Genomic DNA, 19,618 nt, shown 5'->3' on the forward strand with positions numbered 1-19,618 from the left:
CGTAATTCAAAAGGCTTAGAAAAAAGATCCAGCCTCACACGTTCCTGAATGTGAGTCATTTTGATGCACAGATTTCCGTATGTGGCGCGCTTCCTTCACAATCGCCATTTCTACGAAGTAAATGAAGGTGAGCGAGGGGAGCAGGTCAGCCGTCGAGATATGGGCACCGTGTTCATTAAACCATTTGTTAAATAATATATTCCGATTGACTTGATTTTCCATTGCCCATTATGTGTTCTTATAAATGAAAGTTGGGAAAGCTTGGTTACGAGTGCTCATCCACAAAGCAAGCAGCAATGAGGGAGGGGGTGGTGGGATGGGTTAAGTTGCGATGCAGGAGGGGGTTGGACGACAGCAAGCAATACCGGAATGCATATTAATGTGATGGGATAAGGGCAAGATTTATAGGCCTGTTGAGACAATCGCTCGGAGCAAATGTAAATCTGAGCATTTGTGAAAAGCACTATTAACCAAACAAAAATGTATTCCCGAAAACATTTCCTAAAAAGGCCGCTGTATATAGATATTAGTAATGAGTCCCTGCTCTTGGCGAGGGCTAAACACGCGAAGTGGCATGACACATGCATGTCATGGACAAATGGGGATAAAGAATAGAAGAGCGACGATGAAGCCAGCAAATAGGAAGCCTATGGGTGCGCTGAAGCCCACAAAGTCAATACAACCTGTCTCTTCGAGACAGCGCATATGCAGTCTAGAGCTGAGGCCTTAACACACACTTTCCAACCTTGCAGCTATCATCTAAAGCAGTGTTTCTTAACCTGTGGTCCGGGGACCTCTGGGGGTCTCCGAAGCCTACTCAGGGAGTCCGAGCTGCTTAGAAAATTAAATATTAACGGCTTAATAAAATGTACATAAGCAAAGAAGTAAAATTTAAAAATGTAAATGTTCTGGAAATGTGAAGGAATTTGACGCTCCAACTTACCAATATAATTTATTTTTGACATTATATTTGTTAGTGACTTTCATACAATATTTCACCATTTGTTTGATGAATGCTTATTTCTGTGTTTTTACGGTTCTAATAATCAAAACTGCTTAGGCCAGGGTCCCTTCCAGTAATGAGGGTCCCTGGATTCCAGTAATGAGGGTTCTTGGATTCCAGTAATGATTTAGTGAGGGTCCCCGGATTTTAGTAATGTTTAAGTGAGGGGTCCTCAGAATTCAAAAGATTAAGAACCACTGATCTACCGCTTTGAAACACTATATGTGAAGTTGATATTCTCGATCTTTCAGGGTTTAAAATATTTACTAAACTCCTCAATATAGTAATTGCTTGAAAACTGAAAAGCTCATTTTAAACTCTCACGCAACACAAATCCTCTCTCTACTAAAAAGTCTAACCTTCTTGCCAACAACCTAGCCAGATATTGACGCTTCACACAGCCGCCCGATGTCCTAAATTAAATAGCAAAAGTAATTGACACTGAGCTGCAAGACCATCAGGATATCAATCACCTTCTACACTGCTGACAGTTGAGCTTCCACCCTCGCTGCAGTATAGTCTGCCACCATCATAGTTGTAGCTGATTCTTTCTTTCTAGATAAGTCTTCCCCCACTTCTTTGTTCTTCTTTACCCCACTGCAATTTCAGCACTGGTGACCGCCAAGCCCTCTTCAACTTCTCTCAACATGTATGGGATTCACAAAAACAGTTCTCCTCTAACCTCTGTATTTGATGAGTTTGCCCTGCTCTCTTTGTTAGGATCCAGCGACTTACACTATTCTATAAGGCACCATTCTCTCCAAGCCATTTTCAACATGAACCTGGAGCTCCTTGGAGTGTCTGTGATCTGTGGGCTTAAAATTCAAAAGTGAGCTGATAGTATGCAATATACCTCGGTCTCCAAAAGCAAAGCATTTGACCATTTCAGTAACTGCCGATCTGTGATCCAAATATGGATACCAGCCACATATCTGAAGTTAACCTTTTTCAAGACAGAATTTATCCTCATCTTAAACACGTACTCCCAATAACTAGTTTTGATCAATAAACTACGATTACCAATCTTATCTCTTAATTGAACCGTAATTCAGACTCCTTGGGCTTTCTTATTTGCTTTGGCCTAGCGTTCAAAATACAGCAAGTATTGTTCTAGCTCGCTCTCTTATCCAAGATAAAACCTTTCCCAAAGCAGATTTCAACTACAATGAAATCATTCATCTTGTCCCATTTGTATGGTGATTACTATCAGCTCACAAGATTCTCACACACAGTTCTAGCATTGACGAAGAGCATCCACCTTACCGCAAGACACTTGAAGTTCATCCTATCGCTCCAGCTAGGTATTTTACTATTTAGGTACTTTTAATACAAAGATAGATATGTGGATGGACCAATGAATAAAGGATAGATGAGTGGTTGGACGATATCAACGGTGGAATGTGGGCCTGACTGATGAAGGGGTGGATCGATGCTACACAAATTGACTGATTGGTAGGTGGTTGAAGAATTGACAAACGGTTGGCTGTTTGGATGCATGGTGGAATGATGAAAAAATGAATGAATGCTGGATGCCAGCCAGAAAGATGGATGTATGGAGCTCAGTTACACATCATTGATTTTTCTGCTCTGTAAGTCACAATACATTTATATCTCAGCATAGCATAGGCTCTTCTTTTAAACATGACACATAGAAATAATAGTGTGCAGAGAGGATTACCGTTATCGAGAAAAGAACGTTTTCTGAAGCAATTTCCTGTACCAAAACAAATGTATTTTTTTATATCTGAGTGCCGCAATAAACACACTGTCAACTTTAAGGTACTTTATGATGGATGCTCTTCACAAGCAATGTTTTTTACAAAAATATGCATTTGAGTAATAGGAACCCTCTTTCCACTTAGTTTTTTAATTGTGATACTCTATTTGTGTTTTTTTCCATAGGTGGACGTACTTCAACCGGTCATGTTTGTTTGATCGCCCGTCTTAAGGTAGCTCAGCATTGCTGGGCTTGGTTCTTACTGTATCTCGTTGAACATTGGTTTTCCGTCGGAGGAGTAGCTAGAAGTCTTTTGTCAGTATGTCAATTGCTAACACACCGACAAGTAATGATGCCTGTCTGAGCATTGTTCACAGTTTGATGTGCCATCGACAAGGAGGGGAAAGTGAAACATTTGCCAAACGAGCAATTGAAAGCTTGGTTAAGAAACTGAAGGAGAAAAAAGATGAATTGGATTCTCTGATTACGGCGATCACTACCAATGGCGCTCATCCAAGCAAGTGTGTCACCATCCAAAGGACGCTTGATGGTCGGCTGCAGGTCAGTAAAGCAGACTGAAACTAAATATTGGTGTGCAGTGGTAGGTCAGTAAATACTACTGGCAAGACCAGGAATGGGTGAATGAGATTTATCTGTTTGTTATTGGAAAGTGATTGTTCACTTTTTACCACCTATATGATCTCAAATGAGAGTAATTTCAAACACTTGTTAATTTCGTCATTAGGTTGGTATCATTAGATATTCATGGATTTAACTGCAGACCTCAATTAAATGCAAAAATGACTCCCATTAGACCTGTATTACTTATGTGTAGGCTTATAAAAGCTCTATGGGCTAACCATAGATTAATTTAAAACATGCAAGTCAAATTCATAAACATACTTGTATTTCACTTGTTTCTTTATTTAGAATTTACTCCCCATCTTGCTATATTAAAAACCTTTCTGTACATCCAAATTTTGATACTCAAATCATGTGGAAACATTATGTGGCATATATCTTGAATGTCCCCCAACCAACAACTACACATATCCACTCTCTCCTTACACCCATAGCCCACATTCACATACACATCTCATGCATGACCTTCCCAACCATAAATTACATACACATGTGAATACAACTGAGATAAAACTTCGGATGTATCTGTTATTGTGTTGTAAGTTGGGATCTCGTGACAGCTGGCCAACGCACATTTCGTTGGAGTTCATAAATTGAATCCACCTTCATCAGGACCACCTATTTGCATATATATAGATCCGTGGATATATTGGGGGATAGCTCCAAAATCTTAAGGTTTTGGGTCAAATCCGCCCAGTCGTGAACATTTGAAAGTATGAGATTAATCCAAAACAACATAAATGAAGGATTGAGAAGTTGAGTCGTGCTGGCGGTCTTTACTCAGACATGCAAATTCCTAACCGGGGGCCATTTCCGAAAAGCGGGGATTGCAGGCTGTGTGGGACCACTCCTTTTCTGTACCCCGGGTCGTGAGAGAAAACTGCTATTTACATGATCCTCGTGCGTGTGTGTCTCATTGCGTCTCATAACGGGTGTGGTTCCGAACAGGATTAATTGCTGACCTCACAATGGTGAATGTGTGGCTTCGTTATATCGTTGGACACATTCTGTTTACAGACTGAAGGCAACTGGTGTCACAATTCCGGGAAACCAAAGCAGGCAGTCTAATAAGGAGTTCTTATGTCGCCACCATAGGTCAAGGGAATTTAAATGGAGCATATCTGTCCAGCCAACGGCTGTCTGGAAAACCTTGATCTACCAGACCTTTGTTGGCCATGTCGGGTATCTGTGATGCTGGCAGAAAGTCTAAAAATATATTTTTAAAGAACAAATCAGTGCAAAAATGTAAAGTTATTAGAAATGGGAACGGATTATGCAAGTAGAGGGCAAAGAAAAGAGCAAAAAGAAAATTAAGATCAAAACTAAGTTAAGACTGTGACGATGAATGGAACCGACATAAGCTATTATGCCATAGGCAACCTTTGGTGAGAGTGGTGGAATTTATACCTAGCTTTTGATTTAGCTATCAATTTTTGTTTGATTCTGGAATGCAGGCACTTGTACAGAGATGTAGCCAGAATATTTGAATTAAAACTATTGTAAATTGCAAAAGCTGTATAGAACCACGAAAGTTAATGCACCATTGGCGTTTCATAGAACCAGAACTACTGCAAGCTGCGAACATCTGTTTTTGCAACTCTGCAGTTTATAGTTCTTTTCTGGATACACAGTATTACTTCACCTGCCACTTCATGTATTTTTTGTGTTTCACTGCGTGGAAAATTACAGATGTTTCTGTTAATTGCGTTTATTACATCTCAGCCGCATGAAGGGCTGAGTTGGTCCTTTTGGCATTCAAACCTGTGACATGCAGGCTACTGCATATCCCACTGATTTATTTTACCAGCCATTCCATGCTCTTATAGCAGTATTATTTTGCTAACTGAAACTGTCAAAGTCTAGTAAGATATAAATGGTGACAACTACTTTATTGCTCAACAACAAGGGGAGAGCAAGGGAAAGGAGACACTCTCTCAGTCCCCAACCATTCGTACTTAAACAAAAAGAGAGAGGTCAGATCAATCACTGATCACACTTACAGAGATTTGTAAGGACCACATTAAACGGAGTCAGAATAAGGTTAGCACACCCGATTTGGGTGATAAAGAAAGCCCTCACACACCGACATAGTCGGTGTCATGCTTCATCATCGGGCCCCACCAAAGAGGCCGAGTGCCTCTTTGGTGTGCTACGACGCCAGAAAGACTGCGGAGCTGGTTATTGTGGGGAGGGCGTGCTCTAAATTACAGTGAAGTAATTAAAAGTGCCTTAGAAAGGGTATCAAAAACAAAATTTAATGAGTGATCCCTAAGGCACAAAGAGTATTAAGTGTCTGGATTTAGTTGCCAAGGTTTATGGTTGGTTAAATACAGAATATACTCAAAATAAATTTATTAGTCAACATGTTTCTGCCATAAGGGTGGTTGTTTATTACCAAGGCATTCGTCAGGACTAAACCCCGGCGGTATGGGCTCTCTAATCACCCACCCTAACCTGGGGACGTGAAAGTGAAAATTAAAAAGGTGAAAAAAGTGCTTAAAAAAGGGGGAAGAGTAAGTTACTCATTCCAAAAATACTCCTTAAATTTTGGAGTGTCGCAGCACCTGTAAAGAAAAGGGACAAACAAACAGAAGACAAACATCAACATAATTGATAAGAGCCCTTCTGAATTGTCATCGTGCTCCATGATATGTGGCTAGAAGTGGTTTTCCCAAAGTAAACAATGAATTTACAGCACCATCCAGATAGCCCCTATAGGGAGATAGCGACTAACTCTGGGAAGTGCAGTGCTAAGGGTGTGCTATTTACAAGATGCATAATAGAATCGAGGGATATTAAAAACAATTGCGTGAACTCCTTCTGAAGGGATCAATGGACCTAAGCGGTCTGTGCCCCTCAAGCTGGTATCTCAAGATAGAAATCTCACTTTCAAAAGGGGCGCTATTAGCACCATGGGTCTCGGGAGGGGATCGGAGCGCACCTGGCACATCCTAGGAGAAAAGGAAGAACCATTGCAGTAACATATGCATATGTGGACACTTAGCTCATATGGTAGAGGAAGGGCTGCGACCTCGATAGCGTCTACTCACGCCCTCAGTGCTCTCGATCCACCGGAAACCTAGTTGTGGCCTCGCATACCGGACCCCGAAGATGGAAAAACGGGGCCGGCAAAGCGGATCTTAAAGGAAAAACAATCGCGTCTGCGCGCTGTTTCCGGGTGGGCGTGTTCCGCCACAGAGCGAGGCTTGGAACGCACCCGCCCCCCTGGAAGGTTATGTCCGTAGTGAGAGCGAGGCTTGGTTGCCGTCAAACTGACACAGTGGACCCCTTGATGCAGTGATGCTGCGGGAGCGGAAAAGGAATGTACACACCCGCGCTAGTGCCAAAGGTCTAGAAGTAGGGCGCTGGCAAAGAAAAACACCCATAGAAAGCCACTGAGTGGGGGTGTTTCACTTGATCATTGCTGTGGCTTTGTCTAGATGAGCACTGGGTACCCCATAATCAGCTTTCTATGCTCGGTCTATTCAGATGAAAGATCCATGTAGCGGTTACATTCCTTCTCTGATCCATTGTGATCTGGGGTGTTTTTCTTTGCCAGCGCCCTACTTCTAGACCTTTGGCACTAGCGCGGGTGTGTACATTCCTTTTCCGCTCCCGCAGCATCACTGCATCAAGGGGTCCACTGTGTCAGTTTGACGGCAACCAAGCCTCGCTCTCACTACGGACATAACCTTCCAGGGGGGCGGGTGCGTTCCAAGCCTCGCTCTGTAGCGGAACACACCCACCCGGAAACAGCGCGCAGACGCGATTGTTTTTCCTTTAAGATCCGCTTTGCCGGCCCCGTTTTTCCATCTTCGGGGTCCGGTATGCGAGGCCACAACTAGGTTTCCGGTGGATCGAGAGCACTGAGGGCGTGAGTAGACGCTATCGAGGTCGCAGCCCTTCCTCTACCATATGAGCTAAGTGTCCACATATGCATATGTTACTGCAATGGTTCTTCCTTTTCTCCTAGGATGTGCCAGGTGCGCTCCGATCCCCTCCCGAGACCCATGGTGCTAATAGCGCCCCTTTTGAAAGTGAGATTTCTATCTTGAGATACCAGCTTGAGGGGCACAGACCGCTTAGGTCCATTGATCCCTTCAGAAGGAGTTCACGCAATTGTTTTTAATATCCCTCGATTCTATTATGCATCTTGTAAATAGCACACCCTTAGCACTGCACTTCCCAGAGTTAGTCGCTATCTCCCTATAGGGGCTATCTGGATGGTGCTGTAAATTCATTGTTTACTTTGGGAAAACCACTTCTAGCCACATATCATGGAGCACGATGACAATTCAGAAGGGCTCTTATCAATTATGTTGATGTTTGTCTTCTGTTTGTTTGTCCCTTTTCTTTACAGGTGCTGCGACACTCCAAAATTTAAGGAGTATTTTTGGAATGAGTAACTTACTCTTCCCCCTTTTTTAAGCACTTTTTTCACCTTTTTAATTTTCACTTTCACGTCCCCAGGTTAGGGTGGGTGATTAGAGAGCCCATACCGCCGGGGTTTAGTCCTGACGAATGCCTTGGTAATAAACAACCACCCTTATGGCAGAAACATGTTGACTAATAAATTTATTTTGAGTATATTCTGTATTTAACCAACCATAAACCTTGGCAACTAAATCCAGACACTTAATACTCTTTGTGCCTTAGGGATCACTCATTAAATTTTGTTTTTGATACCCTTTCTAAGGCACTTTTAATTACTTCACTGTAATTTAGAGCACGCCCTCCCCACAATAACCAGCTCCGCAGTCTTTCTGGCGTCGTAGCACACCAAAGAGGCACTCGGCCTCTTTGGTGGGGCCCGATGATGAAGCATGACACCGACTAGGTCGGTGTGTGAGGGCTTTCTTTATCACCCAAATCGGGTGTGCTAACCTTATTCTGACTCCGTTTAATGTGGTCCTTACAAATCTCTGTAAGTGTGATCAGTGATTGATCTGACCTCTTTCTTTTTGTTTAAGAACTACTTTATTGCCTCTTGTCAGCAAGGTCACAGAGGAGCACCTCAACTCCACCCTAAACCCCGACCCCCCCTCCCTCTGAACCAACGTCAACTCTGCAGCCAACGAACTACACAGGTGGATCACCAACTGTGTGGACAAGCTCAGCCCCCTCCGTAACTCCAACAGACAGCACCCCATGAAAGCCACCTGGTTCACCACTGACCTCCGTGAATCCAGATGCACCCGAAGACGTCTCGCGAAAGTATGGAGAAACACCAAAACCCCAGAAGCTCCGACCACCTACAAGAATGCCATGACAGAATACCACCAACGCATCAGATCCACCAAAGGGACCTTCATCCAGAACAAAATCCTCACCAACTCCAGACACTCTCAGGAACTCTTCAGCACCATTCATGATTTCACCCCCCCACCACCACCACGAACACGAAGAGCATTCACTCAGTAGCCCCCATGACCCTTTCCTGCTGCATCTCTTCCACAGAGATGCCAACTCCATAGTACCCGGGCTACAACGCACCATCAACGCCACCTTCGCATCTGGCACTTTCCATGAGGACTGGAAACGTGTAGAAGTCAAGCCCCTCCTCAAGAAGCCCGCTGCAGATTCTATGGACCTTAAAAACTACAGACCCATCTCTCTCCTCCCCTTCGCGGCCAAAGTCACAGAGAAGATCGTCATCACTCAGCTCACGAACTTCATCGAAGCAAACTCCATCCTCCACTCTTCTCAATCCAGATTCCGCAGCAACCACAAACGAGACCGTCCTCTTTGTCGCCACAGACGACATCCGCACCCTCCTCGACCAGTGGCTCACAGCAGCCCTTATCCTACTAGACCTCTGCAGCCTTACACCGTCTCCCACCGCACTCTCACCGCCAGACTCCACAGCACCAGCATACTGGAAATTGCCCTTGACTGGATCCGCTCTTTCCTCACCGGCCAAACTCAAAGAATCAGACTCCCGCCTTTCCTCTCCGAACCAACAGAGATTAACTGCAGAGTACCCCTATGATCATCGCTCAGCCCCATGCTCTTCAACATCTACTTGGCCCCCATCGCCTCCATTGTCAGACAGCATGGACTCAGCGTAGTATCCTACACCGATGATACCCAGCTCATCCTCCCCCTCATGAAGTAACATGACACCACCAGACTCCGCTACAGGAGGGAATGAAAGACGTCGCATCCTGCATGAGCATCAGCTGTCTGAAGCTCAACTTGGAGAAGACAGAAGTCCTCGAAAGACGTCGCATCCTGCATGAGTATCAGCTGTCTGAAGCTCAACTCTGAGAAGACAGAAGTCCTCGTCCTTGGACTACCCTCTAGCATGGGACAACACCTGGTGGCCCACTGCCCTCGGCAGCCCTCCCCACTCCCACGGCCCACGCCCGGTACCTCGGCATCATACTCGACTCCTCTCTCACCATGACCCGACGGATCAACACCATCTCCTCCACGTGCTTCAACACTCTCCGCATCCTTCGCAAGACCTTCAAGTGGAACCCACCCCCCCCAAATCCATAAGACCGTCACACTAGCACTCATGACAAGCAGATTGGACTACTGAAACACCCTCTATGCCGGAATCAACAAATCTTTGCTCCGGAAACGTTTTATTGCAGTCTGCTAGCACCGAATAAAGGCTACCTAACCTATTTAAAAATCCTAGGTCACAAGCATGTAAATGTTTCAGAGACATTCAGTCACGGTATTGACTGCACAACTGCTGGTCTCAAACTCCTGTTTTTCCCCACAGTCAAGCAAATCTGCACTTTGGTGTATGTGAGTGTTGTAGTTCAAGTTCAAGTTCAAAAGACCTTTATTCGAATTTCATAAAATTCATAAAAGTACCGCAGTTAAAAACAGCAAATCATCACAATATACATCCATACAAAGGAATTTAGAAAAAGTTTTTTAAAAATACAATACTTTAAAATTCCTAACAGTTCAGCTCCAGTAAGGCTAATTTATAGTTTCAAGGATTTTCCATCATTTTACACACTCTTACAGTCAATCTTAAAAAAGTACTGGTACGAAAAATCAGTTCATCAGAATCCAAGGAAACCAACATTCTATGTGACTCAGTAAGTGTGAGTGGTCTATGTTTCTTAAAATAAGGGGTTAAAAGCCATTTAATATACCTGAGGTAGAATTTACAAAAGAATAATAAGTGCAAATCATCCTGTGGAATGACACCATCACAGGGGCATGGATTAAAATCCATGCTATGTCGATACCCCAGGGGAAAATACAACAAAAATTTTACAGTACCCGCCCTTAAACGAAATAGGAGTGATCTCTCCCAACTAGTCAAGGGTAGGGAAAGATAGAGCGGGAGAGGTTGTCTACACAGTTCATTTCCTAAATATTTGGCGACAGTTGATTTCTGCGATTCTCTTCTTAACCGTTCAGTATTATAAAGTGCATATAGTGCATTTTTAACCTCCGCTTTATCCCTAGGTTCAATAAGCGTAGGGTCAATGAATAGATTACCTCTGTCCACAGCGCTCAATGTTTTAGAGACTTCTGAGAGCCAAGGGATCGCCATTCCGTGGTCACAATTTAAACAATCTTTCATAATGTTTTGGGTAAGTGCGGCAGCGCTATTCCTCCAGACTTTAATCCAGAAGAGTGCCGGTCTGGCTCTAATAAAATCACTTGTATATGAAAGGTTTAGTTCACTATGGCAGATGTAATCAGAGGATGAGATCGGGCGCCCAGTATTTTCCTACAGAAGCGGCTTTCCTCCCGCTGGATACTGTGGCTGCTCACCGACCCCCAAACCTCCGCTCCATATGAAGCAACAGGTGAGCACTGCAATCTAAACATTTTTAAAATGGCTTTAGTGGCACCAATTTTCTTTGGGCGAGGGAGGCTCAAGATAGAATTTGTGGCTTTCGAGAACTTGCTCGTGGTGTGGGCCAAATGCCCACTCCACGAGCCGTTCGCAGCGAAAACCAACCCTAAGTAAGGAAATGTAGAAGCAGATTCAAGATTATCTCTACCTATCTGTATGGTATTGAGCTTCCTTTTGCCGGGACCGCAAGACATAATAAAAGATTTTTTTAAATTAACCCGCAAATCAAAACCCTCCATGAAATGGACGAAGCTATGTACAAGCAGACGAAGGGCATTTGGTGTGCGGGCTATAAGCACCGCATCGTCTGCGTATAGAAGCACTGGTAAAGGTTTCCCTAGGATTGATGGAACATCCGTGGTGACTTTTTTTCAAGCAGTTTGATAGGCCATTTATATAAATGATGAACAACAGGGGTGCTAAAACGCACCCCTGTCTTACCCCCTGCCTATATCAATGGCTCCTGAGACTTCACCACCCATCCCAACTCTGACCCGTGCTTTCAGGTCGGTATGGAGATAGGCTAGAAATCTAACAAGGGTGTCATCTAGGCCATTTTGTGATAGGATTGTCCAGAGTTTGGATCTATTCACAAGATCGAAAGCGGATGAAAGATCCATAAAAGCAAGATAGGTGGGGGATGATCGAGCAATGCTGTACTTATCAATTATTAATTTCAGATTTAAGCATTGCTCCACTGTTCCCACCCCACTCCGAAATCCCATCTGACGTGGATCCAAAAAGTCTGTGTCTATAGTCCATTCAAGTACTCTATTGTAAATTATACGTCCCAAAATTTTTAAGGTGTTGTCCAAAAGGGAGATTGGGCGATAATTGGCTGGTTCTGTCCTATCTCCCTTTTTAAAAATTGGGACGATAATACTGGTTGCCCATGTGGCCGGTATAGCCGCTGTTGGCAAACTATTAAAAACATTGAGGAGAATTGGCGCCCACAGATTAGCATTATATTTAATAATGTCTATGGGCAGACCGTCGGGTCCAGGCGCCTTATTTCCCAGGCTCTCTTTTATAGCTATCTCAACTTCGTGGGCTTCGATCTGTAGACCGCCCAATTGTCCTGAGTTTAAGATAGGCGGCTCCTCTATTGGAGCTATATAGATTTTGGAGAAGTGGGTCTCCCATACACTGCTGGTTATATTGCAGCTGATGGCAGTAAGCTTCTTACCCATTTCTCTTGTTTTCCTAACAGCGGCCCAAAAAGGACCGCTGCCACCCAGATTTGCGCTGATCACCAGCGATTCCCACTGTTCAGAGAGTAGCATTGCCTTTCTATCTGCTATTTTTGCTTTATAATATTTCCTGGCTAACTGGACGGTTACTTTACACCTGGGTTTAGCATTGAGTGCCTTCCTCAATTCCCTGTTCGCAGAAGAGCAGGCTGAGTCGAACCACCTTGGATCATTACCTTCCTTAGGTAATGGAACTGACAAAAGAGTTTTTATGGTAGAACACAGCGCTTCGAAATCAGCGATTATGGTATCATGATTACCACTCGTGGACAGGCAGGACTCAATCAAATGCGGGTATAAAGCTTGAACACTGTCTAAAATTGCCCCACAGTCAACTCCCCTCCATTTTAGCCGTAGGCCGTCAATTGAGGGTGTAATGTCCCTTGCACCATTCAAATTCATAAAAACAGGACTAGGTGCGAGATTCAAAGTAACTATTAATGGATTGTGATCACTAAAAGATGTCACCAAGGATATGCCCAGGAGTGTTGTGAGTAAGTCCACTAAACTGTGTAACACCCACGGGCTATCAATTCTCAGTTGGAATGTGGCAGGCCTGCAATCTAGGCTTTCAGATCCTGTATGGGCGGAGATAATTGATGGCATGGATATTTTAATGTTCCAAGAGACATGGGCTGTTGGGAATCTATATATAGAAGGTTACCACTGCTTTAGTTTAACATCATCCAAACCTAGTTTTGGTAGAGCAGTGGGAGGTTTGTTTATTGGGATTAAGATTTTGATTGGTGGCTCAGTTAGAGATTTATCTAGCGATAATCCTAATATTCAAATCCTTGAATTTATCTAGCGATAATCCTAATATTCAAATCCTTGAATTTAAGCTAAAGTCAAAGACCAGAATGTATTTAATTAATTTTTATAACAATGATTTTTACCATGTACCGAACAAGAACTTTTTGGCACTGTCAAATGGCTCTAAGTAATTTGGAATGTACTTTACTATCAAACACAGAGTCAGGATTTCTAATTGGGGTGATTTTAATGCTAAACTAACAACGAGATATGGGGTTGAGGATGGGACTTTTCTGGACCAAGCGGAACGCAGGGGCATTGAATTAGCTAAAATAATAACTGAATTTGCTCTTGATGACGCCATGTGTTCAGGTTACAGCCCAAGTTCCCCCCATACCCCCTCGTTTACCAGTGGGGATAGGAGCTCCACCATTGATTACATATTCATGTCTCCCCACCTAATAGACTGTATAGTAAAGACCACAGTGACTGTGTCATCAGGACCAAAAGAGCCCTGGGGAACACTGGTTTCTCTATGAGAAAAATGGAATAAAATAGTGTATTATATTTACAGTGATAGCCAATCAAAGTTAAAACCGGCGCACAAGAGTGCCACAACGAAGACTAAATAGAACATAAATGTATTCACCATGGAAGGTTGGGCTGAAAGCTCACAACTGGAACGGGAGAACGGGGAGCGTCACTTAATCCAAATGAAATTGCCAGGATCGATATATATCAGATCAATTAAATTCTCTAGCGAGGAAACACTTTCAGATTATGTCAGAATGATCATCAAATTGCTAAAAGGAGAAATGGAGAACATATCAATATAATGCTCCTTTAATTCATTTCTGAGACAGTGAAGAAAACGAGCTGACGCATTTGTGAACCATTACATAAATTAATTCACCTATGGCTCAGATAGTACCCGAACTGTACTAAGTAGACGCATTCTTGAACTATTATATAAATTGGTAACCAAATGGGTGGTAATTACTCTTACAGCAGGATTTTGTCTCTACAGAGGAAACTAATAAAACAAGTGGGTCCAGGACCGACTCACACCATACTGTAGACTTTCATGCTAGTCCCAATACAGTCTTGACACACCAGGTCGGCAACATGCTAATGACAAAATCACAGTCCTAAGGGTGCTTGTTACATCGGGGATGCATACCAGAAAGGTCAATAATGGCGCGTCGTCGCTGTGTTTGAAACAATCCAGAATTCGCTCTTCTTTACAGACGCTTGTCATAACATCACAGTTCTATGCCAATAAAGAACAGATAATTAATTCAGGGACACATGTATGGATATCATCAATACCCAGTTTTCTGTCGTCGATACATACCTATTAGCGTTGACCACAGTCATCACTTAATGTCGGCGGAGGTATTCATTTTCAAACAGAGCGCACTCACTCTAAAGAACCGAAAATTGCGACAGTGAGGGAAATGCTCCACACAGCATATAATATAATTACACTAGCCCGCCGCAACACTTTACAGAAAGGTGAGAGATTCTGACCTTCAAAAACGGCAAACTGTTGTAAAACATCCAACTCCTTCAGTCACCCGATTCCGTTCCAAAACAACCAGCCGGCATACATTTACTCATACGGCGACGTACGCGCTGACGTCAAGGTGATAGGGAAGGAGGACGGACTCCGGATAAAAACGGAAATGTGGATTAAGCGTTCGTTGTCATGACAATCGAACCGACTGTTAACTGCGGGGCAGTTTCTGCGTATTCACAGGAATTGTTCCCAAAAAGATGATTACCTCAAAGAATCACAGGAACTGTCCAATCGCCTTTTAGATCGAGGCTATCCTGCGAGACTGATTAAAAGAGCTCGCAAGAGGGCTTGGTACAATCCCAGAGAGGTGCTTCTTCAACCGGAGAACAGCAATAAGGAAAACCTCGGACGTCTAATTTGTGTAACCACATTCTCTACCCGGAGTAATGATATTAAAAAGGTCATTAACAAGCATTGGACCTTAGTGTCTGACGATATTGAGCAGAATGCCCTCCCTTTACATTCATTCAGAAGAGCCAAAAATATCAGAGACTTAGTGGTTAGATCCTTTCTTGATTGTCCAAAACCACCCACAATCGCATCTATGTGGAACCTGGCTCCCATCATTGGACACACTAGATGTGGCTCTTGTGTTGCTTGCCCCACTGCTATTCAAACTAAGGAATTTACACACAGGTCAGAATTATGCATTGAAATCGCATACCTACTGTAGATGTAATTTATGTGACCCGATGTCCTTGTGATCAGATATATGTGGGACAAACACAGCAAAAAGTGAAGGTCAGAATATTGCAACATGGGAGTAGAATCAGATGTAATGTTCTGGGTGCTCCTCTGGTAGACCATAGCAAGAGACAAGGACATACCCCCGAAGTTTTGAAATGGCTGGTTTGGGAAAAGGTGACCTTGGGCCCTAGAGGGGGGATATATCCACAATCCTCAATACACGAGAATCTAAATGGATGGCTATCCTGGATTCTATCAATAATGGACTCAATGAGGCAGAGAGTATCCATGCCCAGTTAGCAAGATTAGGTCGTTAAACTCCTTGATTTGAATCATCGGCGCTCAGCAATTCATGTTCCCAAACTGTATTTTTTCACCCTCCTGTGCGAGAGGTGCACGTAAATAGGGCAGTTTTTAATAATGGATGCTACTTGACATGTCAAATCATGTACACCCCTCTGCGTAGGAGGTGCATGATGTTCTAGATCCGTAGACTTATACAGTCGCCTACACCCCTCTGCGTAGGAGGTGCATGATGCCTCTATGGTCAAGGAATTTTGCATGAAATAACTTGCATACTATCTTATTTGATGACCACTATATGATTCTAAAGGGACGTTATGATAAGATACCAATATCCACTTAGAATATTTATGACATGGTTCATCAAGAAGTTAGAGCCGGCCCTCCTGGTCACTGCATGTGTGATTTGGACCTGACCACTCCGTTAACAGTTAAATTATACTATTGAATACACACTTTGCTATTTGAAATAGAAGACCGTCATCACCACTTTGTCAAATTATCGTCGCCAAACATGTAATGGATTCAGGCAATAACACTCTCACCGCCATGCTGTTATGGGTTTGAAGTAATCTTGACACATTCGATCTAAATGATTAATCGATAACTATGCAGATATTCCATGTTCTGATGTAAGAACAATAACGGCCTCCGTAGACTTCTAGCTTGTTGTCAAATGACCCCGCAGTTAACAGTCGGTTCGATTGTCATGACAACGAACGCTTAATCCACATTTCCGTTTTTTTCCGGAGTCGGTCCTCCTTCCCTATCACCCTGACGTCAGTGCGTACGTCGCCGTACGAGTAAATGTATGCCGGCTGGTTGTTTTGGACGGGGATCGGGTGACCGAAGGAGTAGGATGTTTTACAACAGTTTGCCGTTTTTGAAGGTCAGAATCTCTCACCTTTCTGTAAAGTGTTGCGGCGGGCTAGTGTAATTATATTATATGCTGTGTGGAGCATTTCCCTTACTGTCGTCATTTTCAGTTCTTTAGAGTGAGTGCGCTCTGTTTGAAAATGAATACCTCCGCTGACATTAAGTGATGGCTGTGGTCAACGCTAATAGGTATGTATCGGCGACAGAAAACTGGGTATTGATGATATCCATACATGTGTCCCTGAATTAATTATCTGTTCTTTATTGGCATGGAACTGTGATGTTATGACAAGCGTCTGTAAAGAAAAGCGAATTCTGGATTGTTTCAAACACAGCGACGACGCGCCATTATTGACCTTTCTGGTATGCATCCCCGATGTAACAAGCACCCTTAGGACTGTGATTTTGTCATTAGCATGTTGCCGACCTGGTGTGTCAAGACTGTATTGGGACTAGCATGATCGTCTACAGTATGGTGTGAGTCGGTCCTGGACCCACTTGTTTTATTAGTTTCCTCTGTAGAGACAAAATCCTGCTGTAAGAGTAATTACCACCCATTTGGTTACCAATTTATATAATAGTTCAATAATGCGTCTACTTAGTACAGTTCGGGTACTATCTGAGCCATAGGTGAATTAATTTATGTAATGGTTCACAAATGCGTCAGCTCGTTTTCTTCACTGTCTCAGTAATGAATTAAAGGAGCATTATATTGATATGTTCTCCATTTCTCCTTTTAGGAATTTGATGATCATTCTGACATCATCTGAAAGTGTTTCCTCGCTAGAGAATTTAATTGATCTGATATATATCGATCCTGGCAATTTCATTTGGATTAAGTGACGCTCCCCGTTCTCCCGTTCCACTTGTGAGCTTTCAGCCCAACCTTCCAATGCTGAATACATTTATGTTCTATTTAGTCTTAGTTGTGGCGCTCTTGTGCGCCGGTTTTAACTTTGATTGGCTATCACTGTAAATATAATACACTATTTTATTCAATTTTTCTCATAGAGAAACCAGTGTTCCCCAGGGCTCTTTTGGTCCTGATGAAGACCCCACTCTAAGGTGTGACGTATACCTACCAGTATCAATTTGGGGTCGAAACGTCGACAGCTATTACCATTCACCAGTCGATGCAACCACCATCTCCAATTATTAAATAGTAGCATCGCTATCATGGTTTCCTTTCGAATTTGAGTATTAATAACTCATCTACTGTGCTGACTCAGAGACTTGAAGCCAGGTTTATTGATTGCTGCATAATCATACATTGATATTAATGTCACAATGACCTACCTTTCACATCCTTTTCCCACACAAACACCGTCCCTCACCCTCCCTTTCCCTGGGGCACTGCAACAATTTTGTTATGAATTTGTCATAAGAAATGTGAAACAAGCACATTGTGAATAAACAACAGTGTGCTGAATCATTAGTTTGTGATTTCTTAATATTGTGTGTTTTAAAGCGGTTTTTGTTTGTGTACTTGAGATACTTTCTCACTGGGACCCCCTATTCGGTATCATACAGCACCCTGGTCCCTAGTGACTTCATTGGGTAAACCCCCCCCCCCCTATATAATATGAACGGGCTTACTAGCCAGCTTTCCTCAAATGACTAGAGCCCTGTTACTTGCGTTACTGTCTCTGCGTGTCAAGCGTAGCACTTTGCAAACTCCAGTGCTAGCCGATTTTGGATCAGGAGGACATGTGAGGCCACACAACTGCCACTGTTCCTCTGGAAGAGAGGTCATCTTTGTCCACATCTGCCGCTATGGCCATGAACTTGTCGTTCTTGAAGCAAAAGAGACCATCCGCTTATGATTTGCTTATTCCTTGAATGTGTCTTGCCCTGATCTCCAGGTTGTGCTGCAGACTCACCACAGCTCTCAACAGATTCAGCACTTGTGGGAACCTGGCTACTCTTCTGTTGATGGCCTGGATTCCATCCCCTTATTGTCAGACCATAGCGTTATCTTTTTGTTTCTCAGCTAATCCTAATTAAAAAAAAGGGGTAACCCTGTGTCCCTCAGAACCTGGGTAATTAATGGTTAAACAAAAAGGTGGTTCTGTTGGGTATGACAAATCACTTTTAAGCTGCTATTAATGCAATCAATGATAAACGCTCTCCAATAAACACAGTATTTAAGAACAAATTGCTTAAATAAAAAAGTGGTGAGATCAAGTGATTATACTATGTATTTTATATCAGAATTACTTCATTCGATGATAACATACAATGCATGGCAAGACTGTCAGACAGGTTTCATTTTTGGTGGCCTTGACCACCTGCTGGCGTGAAAAGGGGTGAGGGCGGCTGCAGGGCTCCCACCAGTTTGTAGTCCAATTCCCAGCCCATAGATGTTTTTGCTCTTTTTCTCTTCGGCCAGGTTAATGTTCCAACCCCTTCGAATCCCCTCTTTGCGGGCTTAGAAGATCAATCACTATTAGATTTAAAAAAGCAGTTGATCAAAGGATTTTCACTTAGTCATTCACAATAAATTAGATCAATTAATTTTTTTAAAACAGTTTTTACTCTCCTGTTCTTTGAAACAGCAAGATAAACTTTGTTCTTTTACGAATAGTATTGCTGGAATACATTGATCACCATATCTTAAGGGCAGATTGCATATTTGACATTTATGTCAATGTTTATGTAGTATAAGCACTGTGAATTTATGTTTACCTTTGTTTTATTGATTTTTAGGCATATGAGAAAATACATTGCATACATTGGGCATTCCCGTACCTCATTTTCAGGCTATCCTCCCTCCCTCCAGTCTGCTCGAACGAATGTGAGCATGTAGGAGCACCGGAAAGTCCCTGTGGTGCGATCAAGGGGGCAGTCTCTGTCGAAGCAGGGTACGGGACGGGCCCCCTCAAGCATTTCAGAAAATCTAACTACCCCAAAACACTCCCTGAATTCATTCCATGCCTAAGATATACCATTATTTGTGTAACCAACCAGTGTGTGT

The 19,618-nt window shown here is 43.0% G+C and overlaps 1 protein-coding gene across 1 annotated transcript in view; it reads left to right on the forward strand.

Moving 5' to 3' along the window:
* The window catches only part of SMAD4 (SMAD family member 4), a 308,776-nt gene that overhangs the window by 85,750 nt on the left and 203,408 nt on the right, over positions 1-19,618 (forward strand). The window contains exon 2 of the mRNA XM_078674808.1: positions 2,906-3,281. Within this exon, the coding sequence (XP_078530934.1) occupies positions 3,042-3,281 (240 nt within the window). The 5' untranslated portion in view covers positions 2,906-3,041. The remainder of the gene's footprint in view (positions 1-2,905; positions 3,282-19,618) is intronic.

The sequence above is a fragment of the Lissotriton helveticus genome, chromosome 2_1 (genome assembly GCF_964261635.1).
Source record: "Lissotriton helveticus chromosome 2_1, aLisHel1.1, whole genome shotgun sequence".
Taxonomy (NCBI): domain Eukaryota; kingdom Metazoa; phylum Chordata; class Amphibia; order Caudata; family Salamandridae; genus Lissotriton; species Lissotriton helveticus.